Source organism: Cydia pomonella, chromosome 12 (genome assembly GCF_033807575.1).
Source record: "Cydia pomonella isolate Wapato2018A chromosome 12, ilCydPomo1, whole genome shotgun sequence".
NCBI lineage: Eukaryota > Metazoa > Arthropoda > Insecta > Lepidoptera > Tortricidae > Cydia > Cydia pomonella.
The window spans coordinates 2645728-2667667 of NC_084714.1; the positions used below are offsets into that span (position 1 = coordinate 2645728).

At 38.2% G+C, this 21940-nt stretch overlaps 1 protein-coding gene across 1 annotated transcript in view; it reads left to right on the forward strand.

Moving 5' to 3' along the window:
* LOC133523277 (GTP-binding protein REM 1) overlaps positions 1-21940 on the forward strand; it is a 234981-nt gene that overhangs the window by 196412 nt on the left and 16629 nt on the right. The window contains exons 3-4 of the mRNA XM_061858767.1: positions 15388-15470; positions 19140-19329. Coding sequence (XP_061714751.1) covers positions 15388-15470; positions 19140-19329 — 273 coding nt within the window. The remainder of the gene's footprint in view (positions 1-15387; positions 15471-19139; positions 19330-21940) is intronic.

Here is a 21940-nt window from a genome sequence, read left to right on the forward strand (position 1 = left end):
GTTATTTGTTGCCCCTCCCCCATTTCATCTCTATTTATTATACCTCTATAGTTCATGTAATACACATGCGCCTACCTAGCGCCACCGGAGAGATTAGGAACTATTATTTAAAGCTGAAACATGGTCACTTTTGCAACAGTTGGCTACTTGACTGTTTTTTGTAAATAATGTCAAACGATCTTGATTTTCCTGAGGATCAAATGTCTATATAGGGCTCATGGCATTTAAGCAACACAAAGATCAGAAATGAGAGTTAAAGTCTGACGCTCGCACTCGACGATTGAAACGCCTCTAACAAAATGATAATGTGATGTGACGTCACATCATATAAGTCTGTCCTAAATGTATGATCAAGGAAATTGCCATTTTGACCCAGAAATATTGCGTTTATGTGTATAGTTGATACAATTTATTTTTCAATAAAATGTAAGGAACCTAATGGTACCATTTTGTTTTCTATTTTTGAATGAAAAAAAATTTTTTTTTTTTTTTTGAGATTTCGGAGCCTTGTATTTTTTATAATTTCAATATAACTTTTTAAATTCCACTTTTTTATAATGGATGGCTCATTTTCTCTCCATTTAACTAAATTTTGTTATAATATTCAACATGTGTCAAGTACCCAGTTCTGCCATGCGAGATTGTCGTCCTTTCTCTACCGTCCATATGCTGCAGTATTGCAGCGTGACATTACTGCCGATTGGACTGCTGTCATAAATGTCAAAATAGATGTTAGAATTTTGATATTACGGCAGAATCTCACAGGCGTATTCTTATTTTAATAACAGGTTAACCGACAGATCAGATCCATAACTAATCCAGATCTAGGATTAGTTATGGATCTGATCTGTCGGTGTCAAAAATGACGTTTTTGGTTGAAAAAATATTATTTTTGACACTGACAGATCAGATCCATGTCTAATCCAGATTCATGAATTGTATTAAACTTCCGGTTCGAGCGCCATCTTGATAGTTAGCTTCGTGATTAACTCCTTTGTTTATTGCTCATTCATGTTTAAAGTGTAATTTCGATAGCTTATTATACAGTTAACTAATTTGGTAGTGTGCAGTGCAGAATTAATCTTGAAACGCGTTTAACACCATTTTGGAGTCAACGGCTGATAGTCCACGTGTTACTTGTAAAGTCCAGCTATCGCTTTACAAGAGTTAATAAAATCACCGTACACTTTCTTGTACTAACCGTACAATTTTAGTCGTATTTAAAGCGCCTAATACCTTGGTACTGGCGAAATAGTCTTACTGGAATGAAGCCATAATTATTTAAATAAAAATATAATAATAATTCCGCCTATATACGTCCCACTGCTGGGCACAGGCCTCCTCTTATGCGCGAGAGGGCTCGGGCTATAGTCCCCACGCTAGCCCAATGCGGATTGGGGACTTCACATACACCTTTGAATTTCTTCGCAGATGCATGCAGGTTTCCTCACGATGTTTTCCTTCACCGAAAAGCTAGAGGCAAATATCAAATGATATTTCGTACATAAGTTCCGAAAAACTCATTGGTACGAGCCAGGATTTGAACCCGCGACCTCCGGATTGAAAGTCGGACGTCATATCCACTCGGCCACCACCGCTTATTATAATTATTAAATATTTAAATTATTTAAATAAAAACAAATTAAAATTTCTGAAAATAATCTGTCGTAATACTTCTTTCGGTGGCCATTCATTTCTTTATGGCAATGATGTTTAATGTAACTGATACATAGAGTAATACAACCTGTATTAGCCTCTAAGTGCGAGTGATGTCAAAACGATATTAATTTATAGAGTTCTAATAACGCTCGAGGGTCGGGGGTAATGCATAAGAAAACAAGGGTTGGTTTTGAACATGAAGATGAGATTATATTATCGAACAAACACAAATAGAAGGCGTATGGAAATCGACGCAAGAAATCAATAATGCTGTAACCCGCGAAATAAAATCTTACACCAGAGGGCCTACCGCGAACCACGTTCGACGTGTTGCCTCTCTGTCGCACTAGTGAATTCGTACGTAAGTGTGACAGGGAGGCAACACGTCGAACGTGGTTCGCGGTAGGCCCTCAGAGCGGAAAAACATCGAAGAAGGGATTTTGACTGCCTTTGCAATTTATATTATTTTAGGCACATTTTTGGGGGTTACAGCAATTTGGTTTATTATATAATTATAATTAGTATATCAACTTGCCAATGAATACAACATATAACCTACGACCCGATTCGAACAATGCTTATAAGAAGCGGTACGATATCGATATGTCAGTATCAAAAGTGGCGTTGTGACATTGACAGATCAGCATCGTACCGCTGTGACTTTTTATCAGCATGGCGTACATCTCTAAAACAAGACCGATATTTTATTATTCACTAAGATTAGATTAAATTAGAGAGGTCACTGGTGACCGCAGAGCTGGCAGCTTCCTCGCTCAAAGAATTAGTCTTGCGATACAGCGAGGAAATGCTGCTAGCATCTACGGCACCATGCCGCAGGGGGATAGTTTTATTTTATTTTAAGTCTAGTTTTATTTATTTTTAGATCTAGGTTTTTAAGTTTTGTAGTTTAGTTTTTAGTATATTTACCAAATAAACGTTTTCTTTACTAAGATGTAAAAAGAAATAACGTGTCATGTGCAGAAACACACACACGACACACACACACTTTTTTTTGCCAATGTTGACCAAAAGTCGTAAAACATTTTTTGCTCCTAATGACCTCAGGGAATGCGTGTTTAAAATCTGTCGTGTTACGCGAGCCCACGGTGTGTACATATAGGACAGTGGCGTATGCAGTGGCGTATCGCAGCCGGGGGCATCAATCGCACGACATGTCACGACATGCTGATTACTGCGTGATACCGTATGGCCACGAAATCAGCGGTTTTTGTTTCCAACTTTGTTAGTTGCAACAAAACTTGAAGGCTGTTTGCTGTTACTGATCTGTCCATCTTGAGTAACCTTAAGACAAAAGTGCCAAACCACCTTTTCATACAAACATACTCGTAGTCTTCATTTTCTCTGAATGTGAATACATTATTGAAAATATTAAGACACAATTTGTTATAAGTTTCTTCAAACCTTCAAAAAAAAGAGCGTACTCCCATCTTAAAGGCTGGCAACGCACTTACAACCCCTAAGGTGTTGCAGGTGTCCATCGGCAGCGGTAATCGCTTACCATCAGGTGATCCGTCTGCTCGTCTTCGATTGCCTCCTATATCATAAAATAAATATATATTTTTTTAATTTAATTTAATTCATAAACAAACTTGTACAAAAGAATTCTTAAAAAACTAATTTCATTAGCAAAACTTGTACAAAAGGTTTCTTAAAAGTAAACCAGAAGGTCTGTTTCCTAAGTAGGCGAAAAATAAATAAATAGTATAGGACATTATTACACAAATTGACTAAGTCCCACAGTAAGCTCAATAAGGTTTGTGTTGAGGGTACTTAGATAACGATATATAAGATATATAAATATTTATAAACACTTATATACATAGAAAACACCCATGACTCAGGAAAAAATATCCATGCTCATCACACAAATAAATGCCGTTACCAGTACCAGTACCAATCAGTACCCCTAGTGTAAATAAATTCGATTTTGAAACGTGACGTACGCGTTTGCGTTTAGTCTCATTTTGTATTGGATTTAGAAAGAGCGCACCAAGCGGGACGTTTTGGAAACTCAAAATCCTATACAAAATTAGACTTAACGCAAACGCGTTCGTCACGTTATGATGTCGATAAAATTTACACTAGGGGTACTGTACCCCTAGTGTAAATAAATTCGATTTCGAAACGTGACGTACGCGTTTGCGTTTAGTCTGGCATACAAAATGTGTATGTGATTTAGAAAGAGCGCGCCAAGCGGGACGTTTTGGAAACTCAAAATCCTATACAAAATGACACTTAACGCAAACGCGTTCGTCACGTTATGATGTCGATAAAACTTACACTTAGTACGGTCGCCAAGCCGCTCCGAGGCCAGATTTAATTGACTCAGCTCGGCCTTACCCACAACCGGTATCAATGTGTTCGGACAGTTCTCCTGATCACCGTACATGCGGTAGTAAAGCGGAAAAATGGTGGAGGGGATAGTAATGACGTCACAAAGATGGCGGCCGGACCTATTCTTTTTGGCGGTGTATCTCGAAAACCACTTAACCGATTTTAATAATCGAGGTGTCAAATAATAGCTTATATTATGGAGATTATTTCCTTTTCTACAAACATTTACGTGAAACCTATAGGAAAAAAAATAATCACAAAAAACAGTTTTTTTATAAAATTATTATTTTTTATTTTGTAAAAATCTCCGTAAATATTAGCATTCCGCAAATTTTGTTTAATATAAAACATATTGCTTCATTATCAAGGAATATAATGAGTCTTAAAACATACAGATCGAGTAATAAACAATGAAGCTACACTCATTTATTTGCGCATGGGTAACGATAACTGGCTTTTACCGGTCGAAACTGTGGTGACTGTTACGATACGTATTGAATGGAATTTATAGAGTATCGGTTTTAATTACTGAAATTATAATTAAAATTATAAAAACCAGACACAATAATGTTACCTTACTTCGACGTTTAGTCTCTTTTTTCGTCTTAATCATAGGTAGGTACATATTTCTTTTTACTTAAAAATTTTATACAGGGTGAACTTTTAACCACCAGTCATACTCTGCGCAGCGACTTTATAGGTCATACTTAACAACTTTTACTATGGGACCAATTCCGAAATCGCGAAAAAAATTTTGACTGTCCCATATAAAGGTGCGACCAACTTTACCAGACCAACACTTTTCCAAACTGAGCTACAGCTGTCCGATGAAGTTAAGTACTTAGGACTAACTCAACATCAACAAACGGATAGACAAGGCGGGAGTTGTCTTCTGGCAGTGCAGAAGGATGATTGGTAAGAGGTGGGGACTCAACCCGAAAATTACCCTCTGGCTCTATAAGACGATAATCCGCCCCTTACTCTGTTACTGTGCTCTGGTTTGGTGGCCAAGAACAAACCTAGGCAACGTACGAGACAAACTACAAAGACTTCAAAGGCTCGCATGCGCGGCCACCACTGGCTGCACGAGGTCTACCCCGACTGCAGCCATGGAGGTCATGCTAAACCTTCCACCGCTGCACCTACACATACAGCAAGAGGCCAGTCTCTCAGCGGTAAGGTTGCGAACCCTCAAGATATGGTCTAACATCACAGGAGCTCTTCACACAAAATGCCTGGAAAAGGTGTATGACGAATTTCCAGTGCTTAGGTCAGGCACGGACCGGATTCACAAACAAGCTATCTTCGATAAAAGGTACAAAATACAGTTATATGAGGACGACAATCATGAAGGACTCAATCCCCGGGAGCTGAGAATCTTCACTGATGGGTCCAAAACAGACAGCGGATCGGGCTCTGGAACCTTCTCAGAAGACCTGAACATGTCGATCACCACTCCGCTAGGAGCCCATAACTCGGTATTCCAAGCTGAGTGCATGGGCATCATAAACGCGGCGGCTGCCATCACTGCAAGGAAGGTAGTAGGATCCTCCATCCGCATACTCTCCGACAGTAGAGCAGTTTTAATGGCTCTAAATAGCCATATAGTTACATCCAAACTTATACACGAATGCCACGAACGACTAATGGAGGTATGTCATAATAACAAGATCACCCTACAATGGATCAAGAGACACAGTGGATCCCGAGGTAACGATGCTGCGGACGAGCTTGCCAGGCAAGGATCGAATGCGGGGGCGATTGGTCCGGAACCGATTCTTCCGATACCATTTAGCAAGGTACGCTCAATGCTGCTGGCACGTACAGGGAAACTACACACAGAACACTGGCTGAACCAGACTGGATGCAGACAGGCAAAAGAAGCCATGCCTGGCATCAACGGAAAACTCACAAGGGCGCTCCTGTAACTAGGGAAGGTCCGACTGAGTATGGTAACCAGTGTCATAACAGGTCATGGACTATTTAACAAACATCTTTTCACAACAGGTGTCACAGACAGTCCCCTGTGCCGAGGTTGCATGGAGACAGAAGAAACAGCCTCTCACGTGGTGCTGGAATGCAGCGGAGTGACTCCATACAGGGCTAAACATCTCGGATCTCCGAGAGACCTCCCCGAGGTCCTACTCAACATCAAAGGTTTGATAGGATTCCTCGAGGAGCTGGGCTGGCAGGACTAGCCCACCCCCAACATATCACGCAAAATAGGCGCAAGTCGTCGAGTTGCGGAAAAATCGCCCGAATACAATACAATACAATACAATACAAGGTGCGACCAGACCGCAGCTTAAAAAACGGTCACGATACGGAATCGCAGTGACGCGTCGTATGCGTACCGTTTTTGACGCATGCTCCCCACACCGCTGTTTAAAAAACGGTGACGGTACGGAATCGCAGTGACGTGCTTCACGCGAATCTTTTTTGTTCGCAAAACAGTTGCGTCTTTTACGTCACCGGTACGGTGTCTGCCATAAGATCTCCGTGTAATATTTTTTGCGATTTTTACGCAGTTCAATTTACGGTGCGTCAGCTTATTTTAAGCAGCGGTGTGGCGAGCATGCGTCATGGACCCGGGTACGTCCTTAAACTACGTCCAAAAGAGAGGTATGGGCATTGTGAATGTCATCTCGCTTTGTGTGGTAGGGCACAGCCAGTGGGTGTCATTCCAGATCCAAATTTTCTTGCGTGATTCGGCATTGGTCCCATAATAAAAGTTGTTCAGTATGACCTGTAAAGTCACTGCGCAGAGTATGGCTGGTGGTTAAAATTTCATCTTATACCTATATTCGACACAAGTAGTAAGTACTTACAGACCAACTATGATACACATTTTGCCTGTATAGTGATACATAGTGAATAAATTAATACCTGATTTAAAAAATAAAACAAAAATAACAAATAGCATGTTATTTAATTCAGTAATCACTAATCAGTCTTAAACAATGAACATCATACTTTTAGATTAGACAACAAAATGTATATTTATACTGTGTTTCGACTTGAAAGATTTTACTGCTTTAAAACATAAGACAAACCTACCAACCAAATGTATAAAAAAAAAATGTTTTTTGTGATTATTATTTTCCTATAGGTTTCACGTAAATGTTTGTAAAAAGGAAATAATATCCATAATATAAGCTATTAGTTGACACCTCGATGAATACAATCGGTTAAGTGGTTTTCGAGATACACCGCCAAAAAAATAGGTCCGGACGCCATCTTTGTGACGTCATTACTATCCCCTCCCACCATTTTTCCGCTTTACTACCGCATGTACGGTGATCAGGAGAAACGCCCGAACACATTGATACCGGCTGTGGGTAAGGCCGAGCTGAGTCAATTAAATCTGGCCTCGGAGCGGCTTGGGGACTACTAATAGTAAAAGTTGTTCAGTATGACCTATAAAGTCGCTGCGCAGAGTATGACTGGTGGTTAAAAGTTCACCCTGTATAAAATTTTTAAGTAAAAAGAAATATGTACCTACCTATGATTAAGACGAAAAAAGAGACTAAACGTCGAAGTAAGGTAACATTATTGTGTCTGGTTTTTATAATTGTCATTATAATTTCAGTAATTAAAACCGATACGTTCCATTCAATACGTACGTATCGTAACAGTCACCACAGTTTCGACCGGTAAAAGCCAGTTATCGTTACCCATGCGCAAATAAATGAGTGTAGCTTCATTGTTTATTACTCGATCTGTATGTTTTAAGGCTCATTATATTCCTTGATAATGAAGCAATATGTTTTATATTAAACAAAATTTGCGAAATGCTAATATTTACGGAGATTTTTACAAAATAAAAAAAAAATAATTTTATAAAAAATCTGTTTTTTGTGATTATTTTTTTTCCTATAGGTTTCACGTAAATGTTTGTAGAAAAGGAAATAATCTCCATAATATAAGCTATTATTTGACACCTCGATGATTAAAATCGGTTAAGTGGTTTTCGAGATACACCGCCAAAAAGAATAGGTCCGGCCGCCATCTTTGTGACGTCATTACTATCCCCTCCACCATTTTTCCGCTTTACTACCGCATGTACGGTGATCAGGAGAACTGTCCGAACACATTGATACCGGTTGTGGGTAAGGCCGAGCCGAGTCAATTAAATCGTGTTTCTAGAGGGCTTTTGAGATTTGGCGACCGTACTAACTAGGGGTACTGAACTCAATAGCAATAGGTACGTGGCGCTTAGTATGTAGATAAACTAAACTTATATATTAAGCGTTGAAGTCTAAACTGTCGAGTTACAGTTTAAAATACGACTTATTCCACTTACGTCAACTGCCATTTAGATTTAGATTCTTGTCGGAAAAGGACATGGCGAATATCATGGCCACACAATATACATGAATGTAGATAATTTCTCTTTAACTCGCTTACATATAACTTAATTTACCCGTTGACTGCGTACTGACATGTCTACTTCAAATGTGAGGTTAATGAAGATATTATACACGAAATTATATTAGGCAGAGCTGTGGCCACATAGTAGGGTAAATAACGACTTTATTGTATAAGATAGAAGGTTTAAATTCTGACTACAAGGATTTAAGCTTTATTTACACGTGTGTGAGAGAAGAGAGATAACTGTTGATATAATTTGTAGTAATCACGCAAGGGATCTGTGTATATATTATGATTATTATTATTTATGATTAAGATACCTTGCTATAAAATATCGTAAGACCAAAATATATATTATAGCTTCCTGTGTGGACTCTGTCAAATGGTAGGAACAGATTTCCAGTGGCCTGCCGGGCGAAAACTCGTATAGTTGTTAACGGTTATGTATGATGAACCCTCGTGGACGACAGCTGCCGCTCCGTTGGTGGGTTGAAGAATGCCAGCCACCGAAACACTTAATAAAATGGTCATCGCCTCTGTTTGATACTTTGTCAGATGCTATTGTTATTTTAAAAAATCGTCAGCCGGTATATCGCGGTGGAAAGAACGTCAGCTGGTCGCATGAACATGTAAAACATAGGACAACTACTCATAGTGTTGTGTTCCTGCCGGTGAGTAAGGTTGCCAGAGCTGAACGAGGGGGGTGGGGTTAGGGTCGGCAACGCGCATGTAACTCCTCTGGAGTTGCAGGTGTACATAGGCTACGGAGACTGCTTACCATCAGGCAGGCCGTATGCTTGTTTGCCACCGACGTAGTATAAAAGGAAAAATTTATGCTAATTGATTTTTTACAATGGTCATTATAGAATTGATACTTAAACACTAGTACATTAAAAAGCGCTTTACCTTTTTATGATAGCAATAACAAATTATGAAACTTTGCATGTAGCATTTCATCAGGTGATGCGCCTGAAACGCCATAAACGGATTACGCAATTTACACATAACGCGGACATAAAGTGGAAAGATGCGTATTTTTTACATGTTCGTTTTATAGCTGACGGTCTTTCCACCGCGATACAACCGGCTGACGTTTTTTTATTTAAAAAAGCATCTATAGTACGGTCAAATTAAGTCAAATTTCACTAAAGTCAGGAACTAATTCTAAGGACTAATAAAATCACTACGGATTGTTTTGTATGGGCTAAAAATCGAACTTTATACAATCGTTACTAAATTCACCCCCCCGGAAAGGGGTGAAATCGGCTGAAAATAATGTAATGGTTATAACTAAGAAGAGAAAAAAGGTGTACTCGGTGTAATTTGGCGTACGTTTTACAACACTTATATCTAAATTCGCACGTGTTATTTATGTTAATTCAAGCTACGGAACAGGTAAAAAAAAAACAACGTTAAAAAAAAACTATTTTGGCCATTGCGGGTCTGGGGAAAGTAATGTACTCGGTGCAAATTGAGTAAATAATTAGAAAAAATATCTAAATCCAATGTCAAATTCGCACCAGGGTGCGACACCCGGAAAGTAGTTTTTCATGTTTTACTGTAGTTGTACTTCGGGGGAAATTTTAATACTATTGGAAATTGATGCAATCATATTCATTTGATTTTGTTTACATTCGCACCCCATAAAAAATTGGCATTTTTATACGGAACATGCAGTTTTGTAATCAAGTACCAAAAACGTAGAGCAATAAATACACAGAAGCGACAAGTGCGAGATTAGTGGCAAGAGAAGGAACGCGCGTAGATGCACCGACGAAGCACGGCTCTTGAGGCACGAGTAGTGGCATGTACTGCAAAAATAGTAGGGTTTCTGAGTATGCAGACAGACAGTCAACAAATTAAATACAGGTACGCTCAATGTTTGTTAAATTCGAAAAATCGCGTTTTTCCATATACTTACGAAAACGTTAGACTACTTAGTTCACTCAATGATTGTTTAAAACAGTAGTTCCGTTTTAATGCCAGAAGAAAGATTTGTGCTCGTTGCCCGTCAAAAGTGTCAAACAAACTGTCTCGGGACAATCGCTGCGCGTAGGGTTTGAGATTCGGATATCCGAAATATCCGGTTATCCGTCAACTATAAGATCCGGATCTAGCGGGTCATAAGATCCGGATATTACGGATCCGTTAAATATGGTTATTGAATTGACCTATAACCGAAACAATTTTCTAATGAAATTTATGAATAATTTCATACCATTTTGTCATTTAAATATAGTATTTTCATATATTTAATCAATTCAAACACTAACAGCACATCTATTTTGATAGGTACATCATGTCACGCAGTAACTTTATATAATGAATGCGAATGTTGCTTAATGCAAACATTAGATCATTGGATATCCTGATGACTTGGGGCTATAGGCTCAAAACAAAAGCGACCTGGAGGCCAAGGCTAGGATAGTAGAGTAGGAAGGAGAGAAAATTGGTCTGATAATCAACCACTAGAATATCTCCGAATGAATAGGGCTAAGATGGTCGGCTATTTATCATTTGTCATGAAGGGCATAGTGACAAGTGATAAAAATAGAACCATGCTGCCACCGCAGATCGAAAAGAAAAGACCTACCTAAAGTAATCGGGAAGAGGAGATAGATGTTCGAATCCAAAATGCCCTATGATGCTCAGCAGCGCTTCACCGAGTTCTAGTGTCCAAGCTGATCAGTAGACTGTCCATGATTCAAGTCTATAAGACAATAATTAGATTTTGATGAATGGCATCGGTAAGTATTACACTTGGACTCTGAATCAGAAAAAAAAAGAACAAGTTCTTAGTGAAGAAGACGAAATTTTGGCGGAATATTCTGGGACCTATCAGAGATGAAGATAGAGAAGATGAAAGCGTAGGAAAAATAGGGAGCTAGAGTAGCTAGTTGCGGCACCCAATATAATTAGCGAGATTATAGCCGCACGACTTCGCAGGCTTGGTCACTTGGAGTGGACGGGAGAGAATCGGGCTGTGAGAAGATATACCGCAGGAGCGATGTAGCCCTAAAACGCCCTCGGAGTATCCAACTAGCGTGGAGTGGTGCAAAATAGAGCAGAGTGACGTTGTTCTTGTGTCAAAGGCGAAGATTCTTTTTGGGTCACTGATCCAGTGAAGTAAGTAAGTATTGCTTTCATAGTTAGTATTTCATGACGAATGAACACGAGGTGAGGCATTGGATGTATTTCCAACCATGCACCAGCTAATCCAGATATAAACCCTCCTTATTAAGTACGGTTTTAGAGATAACATTATGTTAGCTATTATAGTAATCAAGTAATCATTTAAAATTGGTTGGGGTGATATCATTGTATTAAAACATACTTAAAAACGTTATTTCTGTGTTATCTAAATCCGTTTATTCGGATATTTATTTTGGTGGATATTCGAATAATTAGAATATCACAATATTCTAATTGCAAACCCTACATATAACTTCCCAGTAGTGACACAAATAGGTAATGTAAATACTGCGAGGAGGATCTTGTTTAGGAAAAAACAGAGCGATCGAGTATATTCCTTCAACAGGATGCTCTCCTACAGCATATAAAAAGGGCTTAACAGACCCACATTGGGACCAATTTACCTGAATAGCGACCCACAAATGCTAGATTCTTGCAACTAGGCTTGGCGAAAGAAAAATGATGGACCAGCGTACACCTCTTTGTAGAAAACCCTTCCTGATGCTAGTCTCAGCTGCAAGGAGCTATTGTCTTGCAAGTGCAAAGAACGCTGTACAGGGTGTGGGTGAGTAAAACACGGATTTAAATACACTATGCATTGTGCATGCGAAGGTGCATGCTCTGGGACAAAATAATACGTAAAAAAAAATATATATTTTTGTTTAATTAGTGTGTAACTTTAATTAGCTAGATCCGGAGTAAATTACAATAAAACGATCTCAGTATTCTTAATTTTGATGATAATACTTTTATCGAAAATATTACTTTACTATAAATATCGTTCAGCAAGTTACCTTTACTTAAACATCATTTGCCTTGCAAATTGTATTGAAACAGCCATCCGACTCTTGGTGGTGTCATCCGGTATGGAACAAAAATAGTGTAATTTGCTTGTTTATAAACCGATTTTCAAAATTTTAATAAAATTTTATAGCTTATTAATGTAGCATTCATATCTTGATACAATGTTTTCCTGTAAAGTTACTAGTAAAGTTGATGAAAACAAAAAACGGATTTTTTTTCGGGAAAATTCAAATAAAACTTAAAATTTCTCGCAAACTATGGTATTTACATGGTCAAATATATAACCGATATTGTAGCGCATTTAATTTTGCTTTTTATGACACCCCACACAAGCTTACATGTGATATACTTGCTGTGGTATACGCAATATTCTGAACACGGTACCGGCCATTTTGATGACGTCATAACTGGTGACTTAACCACGTTAGAAACTGTCTCCCGATGGTTTTTTAGTCAGAATAACATGCTTAACAACATACTAAAATATGGTGCTGGTTTCATCAAAGGCACCTTTTGGGCCCTATATGACCCTAAGGGAAGCGACTTCATACCTACTCGTATAACATTTTTTTATACAATCAAACACATTTGAATAAGTAGTCGATAAAGCGGTCAAACACCGATAGATTATTAATATGTTGTAACATGACATCACTATGTTTGATCTCACATAGACAATTTACGCACAAACTTGCATTTCATTTTTGGTCGCACTTTTGAAGTTTGACAGTCGTTCTTGATATCCTATTTCCATGTATCCGGATCCGAAAAATTGTCGGATATTGCAAACCCTAGCTGCGCGCTGCGCTATCTCCCCGCCCCGCGCGCCCCGCGCAGCGTGCTGCCAACCACCTTCGCTTGCAGTTCGTTGCGATTAATTCTATTTACTTTTTGACAAACTTCCGGTAAAAAAAATCTATTTTTTATTTAGTGCAAATGTAGTGTCTTTAGATAAGTACCGTTTTTAAAATTTTCACGTCTCTCTTAATTTCCCCCGAAGCACAATGTACAAAATAATTAAAAATACATGTTCCATAATTTGCCCAGGCGTGCAAAGTTAACTGAATGTTTATAATGCTTTAAAAAGCTTAACTTGAGATTGCACCAACCGACTGACTTATCCTCGAGCCGCAATCGAAAAAAAAAAATTTTTTAGGGTATCATACATTGCACATCTTTTTAATTAAGATATACTATGCACCAAGGTGTTCTCTATACACTACTTAGCTTGAACCCAATAGCTTTTAATTTACTCCAAAATTACGGCACTTTATAGTTTATACCTAAAATTTAACAGTCTTCCGTACATAATAGAAACGGTGCAACTCGGGGGAAACAATCTAGTTGCGCCATCTAACAAATCCAAAAAAAGCACGACTACACGACTTACTTCCATACTTTTCCTTAACTTGACCATACTACTAAACTATCATGTGACAAAGTATCAGCCGGGAGGCGATGACTGACGAGATATGCTCCTGGCCCGCGGTCTATGAAATATATCGTAAGATGCTTTGAGATATCTTTTGGTATATTATCGCTCCTTCTGTGACAGGCTTAAAGGTGGAATTGAATTTCTAAATCAACTCTTCAACTTTTCTTCCCAATAATTTATATTCTCGTAATTTTTCCAATCTCGTATCACATTATTTCTCATTCGTTGAAATTTACACCTTATTTTGATATTTTAAGATTTACTTTCGATTCAACGTATTTTGGCTTTTAGGATAGTTTAGATTTGGAATTTGCTGTCAAAGTTTACTTGTCGCTGGAGACTAATTAATAAAGTAGCTGGAGACTAATTAATAAAGTTAAAAATTCTAAAAAGAAGGGTTTTTGGCACTTTTATCGGTTTCACATTTCTTTTGTATATAAATTAATTGACCCAAAATTGTTCGTGTAATATTTTCATACAAACGTAGTCCTCATTTTTCATTCTAGATATCAACATAAATGATAATATTTTGACACTATTTGTAGTATATCAACCACAGCTATAAGCCTCAATTTTTTTCGCATCATTACTTGTAATATGTTTAGGTACTGGCTCTCAGTGCATGAAAACGGGAACAAAAAATAGTAATCATTTATTATTTTACTTGTTTTACTTTTATTTTAGTTTTAAGCAATTCTTTTTAGTGTGATATGGGTGTACTAATGTACGTGATGCCTGAAAATAAAACTTTATTTATTTATTATTATTTATTTTTTTCGAATTTTAAATTATTAAAAGAGTAAGGAGCATTTTTTTATGAAATCTGTTTTTCGCACCAAATTTTGTCAATAATAATAAATAAAAAAAAAACTCAAACGTAGAGGTATAGCTATGGTTGATATACATCAAATTATGTAAAAATATTTTCTATGTCAATTTAACAATATAACAACGCGTTCCGGGTATTGGTGGGGCTGCCCCGCTTCTGTAGCGCATCAGGGATGTTTGCTGAAGCGCGCGTCGATTGCTTTTATACAACTATGCGCAAACGATGCACATCCCTGGTGCGCCGGGTGCGGGCCAGCCCCAACCCAATCCTGCGCTCGATTGCCGAGAGGTTTGACTGCCCATATTTGAGGCATTGTGATGACATGCATGTTTCTAGAAGTACCTATTATGTCTAACTACTAAGTAGGTGCTTCTAGAAACATAGCTGTCTTAGTAATTATTTAGTGATAAGTTTGTACATATTAACATAGCTGTAAGTGCATACTAACATACTTATGAGTCTAAAGTTACTTGAAATAAAAATGATTAAATTAAATTAAATATTCAGGCAGGGAAATGGGGACTATGTGTTTATGGAGAAGCGGCCGTCCCCTTTCCTCTTGACAGCGACTTGTTTGGCCTTATGCCCCTTATATATTATTTAATGCAATTATAGTTACACGGCATTACAGCCTGGAATACCAATACGCCGAGATCTATATCTATCTAATCTAATCTCTGATGCTTTACGTAACATGTTTTTATATAGATAATCTGTTTAACGGAAAGTATGTTTGTTTCAGATCCTGATGCAGAACAGAAAGTGTCCATAATGCTGAACGGGGAGGAATCAGAATTATACTTCGTCAACTGTACCACTTCTAAGGTAAAACTCGCCAATTAACCGTCCCCTAATTGTAAGCCGTATGAGATTGCATATACTTGAGAAAATTACTTTAGAAAAAGCGCTGGTGGCCTAGCGGTAAGACCGTGTGACTTGCAATCCGGAGGTCGCCGGTTCAAACCCCTGCTCGTACTCGGCCAATGAGTTTTTCGGGACTTACCTATGTACGAAATATCATTTGATAATTACTAGTCGCTTTTCGGTGAAGGAAAACATCGTGAGGAAACCGGACTAATCCCAACAAGCCCTAGTTTACCCTCTGGATTGGAAGGTCAGATGGCAGTCGCATTCGTAAAAACTAGTGCCTACGCCAATTCTTGGTGTTAGTTGCCAAGCGGGACCCCATGCTCCCATGCGCCGTGGCAAAATGCCGGGACAGCGCGAGGAAGAAGAATATACTTGAGAAAATTCGATCCCTGACGCTGTGACTCGGGTGCCAGAATGGTTAAGGCATCTGCCGTGAATGCAGATAATACTGGTTCGATCCAGCTCTGGGCACTGGAGATCTTGGTCACTTTTTCTTTCGATACATCTATGTCAGTTTATGACTCCCTAATCTATAAACCTTAACAAACCTCTGTTAAATCTTCTCTATTTCTAACAAAAACAGATGTCAAAATGACAGATTCCTTTTTCGAACAATTTTGGAATCCTTCGCTTGCTCAGATATCAATTAACTAGTACTACTTCAAATAAGTAGTTTCAATTAGTAACTGGAGTTTAAATATGGCTACATTACCTCGATAACAATCTTTGTGGCGTTCGATCCAGCCAAACGTAAAGCGTAGCCAACCGTGCAAAGAGGGGTTGTGTAAGAAAGGAATTACTCTCATTTATAAAGGGCTGAAAGGTTGACTGACCTGCTTTATCAATGATTGATGTCTTGGTTTGATGAAGGTACGTAATGTGTGCTGACATGCTTAAAGTTATTACTTTTCGGTGGCCCTGAAAGAGTTAATACATGTTAAGCACTGTTCTAACTAAAATGGCGAAGAATAAAACACATTTTTTAAATATAATAATAATAATTTAATTCAATTTTAATTCACTATAAAAAATCTCCATCTTGTTCTTGTTAGTATTCAATTACTTAAACTAGGAAACCTATAAACTAAGTGCCGCATATCATAGCGCTGTGGGTGTGGGCTTAAATTGTTCCAAATTTAACGTACTTTAATATTATATAAGAAACTTATCAGAAAAATCCTAAGTTTATGGTAAAAATGCAAAAATGGGAGTATAACTTTTTTTTGCTTGCAAAATATAGTTTATCATTATTCTAAGGAGTCCAAGTAACTTTAAATATATATTAATCCGGGTCACTCACGTATATAAAGTCGATGATTGCTCGACACGTTTAGCGAATGACGCAGTGAGTGGAATGTGTAACCCATCATTTGACAATAATGCCAAAAACGAGGGTAGTTTCTCGTCTCCCCTGCCGCCGCCGTCGCCCGCGCTGAGTAATCGGGTGTAGAGGGCTGCAGCCCGCAGTCTGCGTCGGACCACCAACGCGTGCGCTCTATGAAAATGCTCGTTATGGAGCGAAACATGTCGAGCAAACATCGACTTTATATTAATTTATTTAACATGTGAGTGTCTCACAGAAGTTTTTTTATTAAAAAGAGTCCAAGTAACATAACAAAAATACAGCTAAATTTAGTGGATTAACTAATTCCAATGAAAGTCTTGGAATTCCACAGGAATCTCTGTTGCGTAACAAAACTTTGAAAGTGTTAGCTGGATTTTGTCAGAGAAATGGGACGAAGCGCAATCCGTCTGGCCTGCGGGATAATTAACTTACAAATTGTTCAATGAGAGGACTTTAGGCATTTAGTTAAGGTCATAAATACTTTGTTATAAACTTACATAACAGCACCACATAAACAGGAATTGTATTTTTTTTATTTCTATAATACCCTTGTCTTTATGATTCACCGTAGAATACTTATTACAAGTGAATATTGATCTAAGTAGGTCAAATAAGTATCCGGAAAACATGAATTTTCGTTTCTATAATGGAAACAATCAGCATAAAGTATTCCATAAAATCTCAATGGGACAGTTTACTAAGACAACACATTCTGTGATATCACAATGAATTCACTTCAAAACTTTTTTTTATCATGTACAAATAAATGTTAAATGAAGTATAATGGAGATTGTAATTAAAACAAGTTACTTTGCCTTACGGAAATGCATTTTAAAAGTAGATAATGTTTATGTGTGGTGATACTAATAACCTTTGTCTCTTCCCAAAAACTTATCTTTTAGCCTGTTTTTTCCATACAAACTTCTCTTTATTATTCAATTTATTGATAAAGAAAAGTCAATGAACTGGAACGGCGTTTAAAGTATTTTTTAGAACACGATTTTATGTTTTACTTTTTATCTTTCTGAATTCGAGTCACTGAGCTTTAGCGATCGGCAATACACTTTTTAATATAAAGTTAGGGTTCGGATATGGTTCGGACTTGGACATGGATGCTGCTGTAATACGGCGGGCCATTGCTGCAAATGTGACAAATTTGGGCAAAAGCATCAATTATGATGACATTTCCGGCAAATATCACGTCCAGTTCTCAAAGTGTGGTACGCATCGCAGCGATACGATACCGATCTGTCAGTGTCATAAGTGACATTAATGTCACTTTTGACAATGACAGATCGGTATCGTATCGCTGTGACTTCTTATAAGCATTGTTCAAAAACAATGTGTTGTATATTTTTTCGTCGATATTTTTCGACATGATTGCCTTCCATATATATCGACTACCGAGACTGGGGGAGGCTCGCAAAACAGCGGACGGAGTAGCACAAACGCGTTATGGAGAGTCACAAGTTTTGTGATCAGACATGGTTCGCTGCACTCGCTGACAAGAGGCAAAAACAAGAACAAGGCGTCTCAGTGCCATTTTCCGCAATTTTTTCTTGTCAGGCCTGTGGTAGGCCATGTCAGTCTCGCATCTGTCTATTCAGCCACCAAAAAAGGTCTATCTACGGCGTTACAGTATAAATCGTCTGCAATAGACGCAAAGGCCAATGATGATGATGATGGTTCATAGTCGTTGGGGTAATCAATCAGAGACACGTGGGGTTAAAGGGGTCCGTCACGCCAATGACCTTCGATCTGAATCCCTTAGGTTTCTAATGTTTTTTGTTGCTTATCATATTAACAGCGACGGCTGTAAGTAATATAGTATACTATATTTACTTCAAAGTTCACTGTCTTCGAGATATTTGGCATCAAAGTTGAACAATTTTGGCCAAAACTGGTTTACTGGCCATAACTTTTGTGTTAGTTAGTTTAAAATTAAAACCGCTGACCAGTTTTTAGAGACATCAAAGACGAACCCAAATGTGTAGATTTCGTACATATAAAATCCTTCACAGCAATCTAGTAACGAAAAAAGTGTTTTTTTAGACATTGTTAATTTTTTTCTAAATCCGGCAGAACAGAATGGAGATAAAAGATTGAAGAACCGATAGCCGTTTGTCTTATAATTCTATCTATAGTGTAAATGTAGGAGTAACGACTCAAAACTAGTCAAAAATTGATGAAAACCGCGGGGAGCCCCTTAAAAGTTTGAGAAGCTCTGCGTTAGTCAACCTCAATACTTAAGCACTCATTTAAAATGTATTTTGTTTTAGGAGGAAATCGACCGCTCGGAGCCTCCAGACGCATTCGTTGTCATATACAGCGTGGTCGACAAGGCGTCCTTCCAGAAGGCTGAACAGGAGTTGGCCAGGCTATTGGACTGCGATATGCTGAGGTCAAGGCCAGCTGTGCTGGTTGGGAACAAGATAGACCTGGCACGGAGTCGGGCAGTCTCCACACAAGGTGAGAAGAAACAGTTAACTCTAATACGTATTCGGGGGTCTGAATTACGCGAAATTGAACCCTATCACTTTGAAACAAAGTTCAAAATCATGTGGGAAATATATTCCCTCCTGTTTATAAGGGTTTAAAAAAATCGAAATTATACTTTCCTGAGACATATTATATAAAAAAAAGAAAAACTCAAGCCTGAGTAAGGACAAAGAATTTGCGCGCGACACCGTTACATCGTTTTTCTTTAAATAGTTTAAAAATCCTCCGTCGAATTAGAACAGCGCCATCTGTCCAGTTAAACCTTTTCAGAAAACGCAAAGAAAACGCTTTCGAAATATTTGGAGCATTCATTTGTATGCCCGTATATAACGAAGTCGAAAGGAAAAACAAATAATGTAAACAAAATAAATGACAGCTTTTGCTGGCATTTGACATCTAACCTCAAATTTTTTTTATGGAAGTTGATTTTACTGAAGAATTGTTAATTAACAAATAAAATACTTAAGTAAATAAATTGTTGATAAGATCATGATTGTCGTCAAACAGTACGTGATTAATTGATTATGAATTATTGAAGGTAAATTGTTTTGTTAACATTATTTGCAATTTCTATCGGACTCCACTTTAAATAAGTCCACAAATAAAAATAAAACGTTACCAGCATTTGGACACTAGCACATTGAACTATTATTACTACGTATAGAACCGGCACAGAAAACCAGTATTTTGCGCCATGTTGTTGTTGTTTTGACGACAAACCATAAAAGCGGAACGTAGCTTTCGCCACCTAAACGCGTAAGCGCCATGAACTTTATAGCGCTTACGACGTTTAGGCTGCGTAGTACAGGTTGCGATTACGACAATATCATTATTTGGTATGGCTTCTTTATAATAATAATAATTTTGACGACCGGTTTGGCCTAGTGGGTAGTGACCCTGCCTACGAAGTTGATGGTCCCGGGTTCAAATCCTGGTAAGGGCATTTATTCGTGTGATGAGCATGAATATTTGTTCCTGAGTCATGGGTGTTTTCTATGTATTTAAATATTATATATATATCGTTGTCTAAGTACCCTCAACACAAGCCTTATTGAGCTTACTGTGGGACTTAGTTAATTTGTGTAATAAATGCCCTATAAAATTTATTTATTATTATTTATTATAATAACCAATGCACAAGCAAGACAAAATGTTGATAATATCAGAATAATTAGTGGAACTTTAGTATTAATAACAAGCATAAGCATCGTTACCAATACACAATTGACAATTATATTACTTAAGCTTACATAACACGACAACAATATAAACCGTACATATAATTTCGCGGGACATACGTCTGCAAATAATACCCAATTACAAAACGACAACGACAAACGATAGAAAGTTCACTGTGTCGGGCGACTGTAGTGTGTGTACTACGTCTTACCCACAACACGTGCATAGCTTAGTATATATAAAATAAATATTATAGGACATTATTACACAAATTGACTAAGTCCCACAGTAAGCTCAATAAGGCTTGTGTTGAGGGTACTTAGACAACGATATATATAATATAGAAATATTTATAAATACTTAAATAGATAGAAAACACCCATGACTCAGGAACAAATATCCATGCTCATCACACGAATAAATGCCCTTACCAGGATTTGAACCCGGGACCATCAGCTTCGTAGGCAGGGTCACTACCCACTAGGCCAAACCGGTCGTCAAAATATTGTTTTGTTTGGTATATTGGCATTTACTTGTTATTTAGGACATAATAAACGTATACTCAATACCAGATAGTTCTCCTTTAACATCCCCAACCTCACATGGCGATCCTGCCAGTGCGGCCTTGTACTGCATTGGCGGCGCACCGCACCGATCAGAAGATCAAGATGAATATTGAAGAAAAATAATCAATATTAATTAAAAGGACATTTGCGGACTATTTGAACACTTACATAACAATTACATGCCATTATATACTAAGCTATACACGTGTGTGGGTGAGGTAGTACACACACTAAACGACAGACAGTGCATTTCCCTACTTTTCCTTTATTTCTACCCGTATACTTGGTAGAATTCTTGAATCTAAAATGTGTTATCGGATTATCTACAACCCATAATGTTACTACTCAAGTTCAACACACAAAATATTATATATAATAGGCCTATTCATCTGTGTGAGATGTTTTAAGCAGCATCCTGGTAACGACACTTGCGTTCGTGGCTGTATAGCCCTATGCGAGAGAGGATCCCACGTCCACACACGCGGCAGGTGTATGCTTGCCCAGGTGGGCGAGGGTTGGAGGCCTGCTCGTGGCGCCTCATACGTTTCTCTCTTAAAGAGGTAAACCAGGCATCGTCGTGTTTGGCTTGACCATCGTGAACAGCACGACGCCATACGGGTCGGTCTTCGGCCAGTTTTTGCCATTGGTTACATGTGATATTAAAAGCAACCATATCACGCTTGACGCAATCTTTGAAGCGCAGCATTGGCCGCCCGACCAGTCTTTTTGCGTCTGCAACCTCCCCTAGCAGGATTTGACGTGGCAAACGAGTCCGTTCCATTCGATACACATGCCCAAGCCACCTCAGTCGTCTCTTCTTTAGTATGGCTGTGATA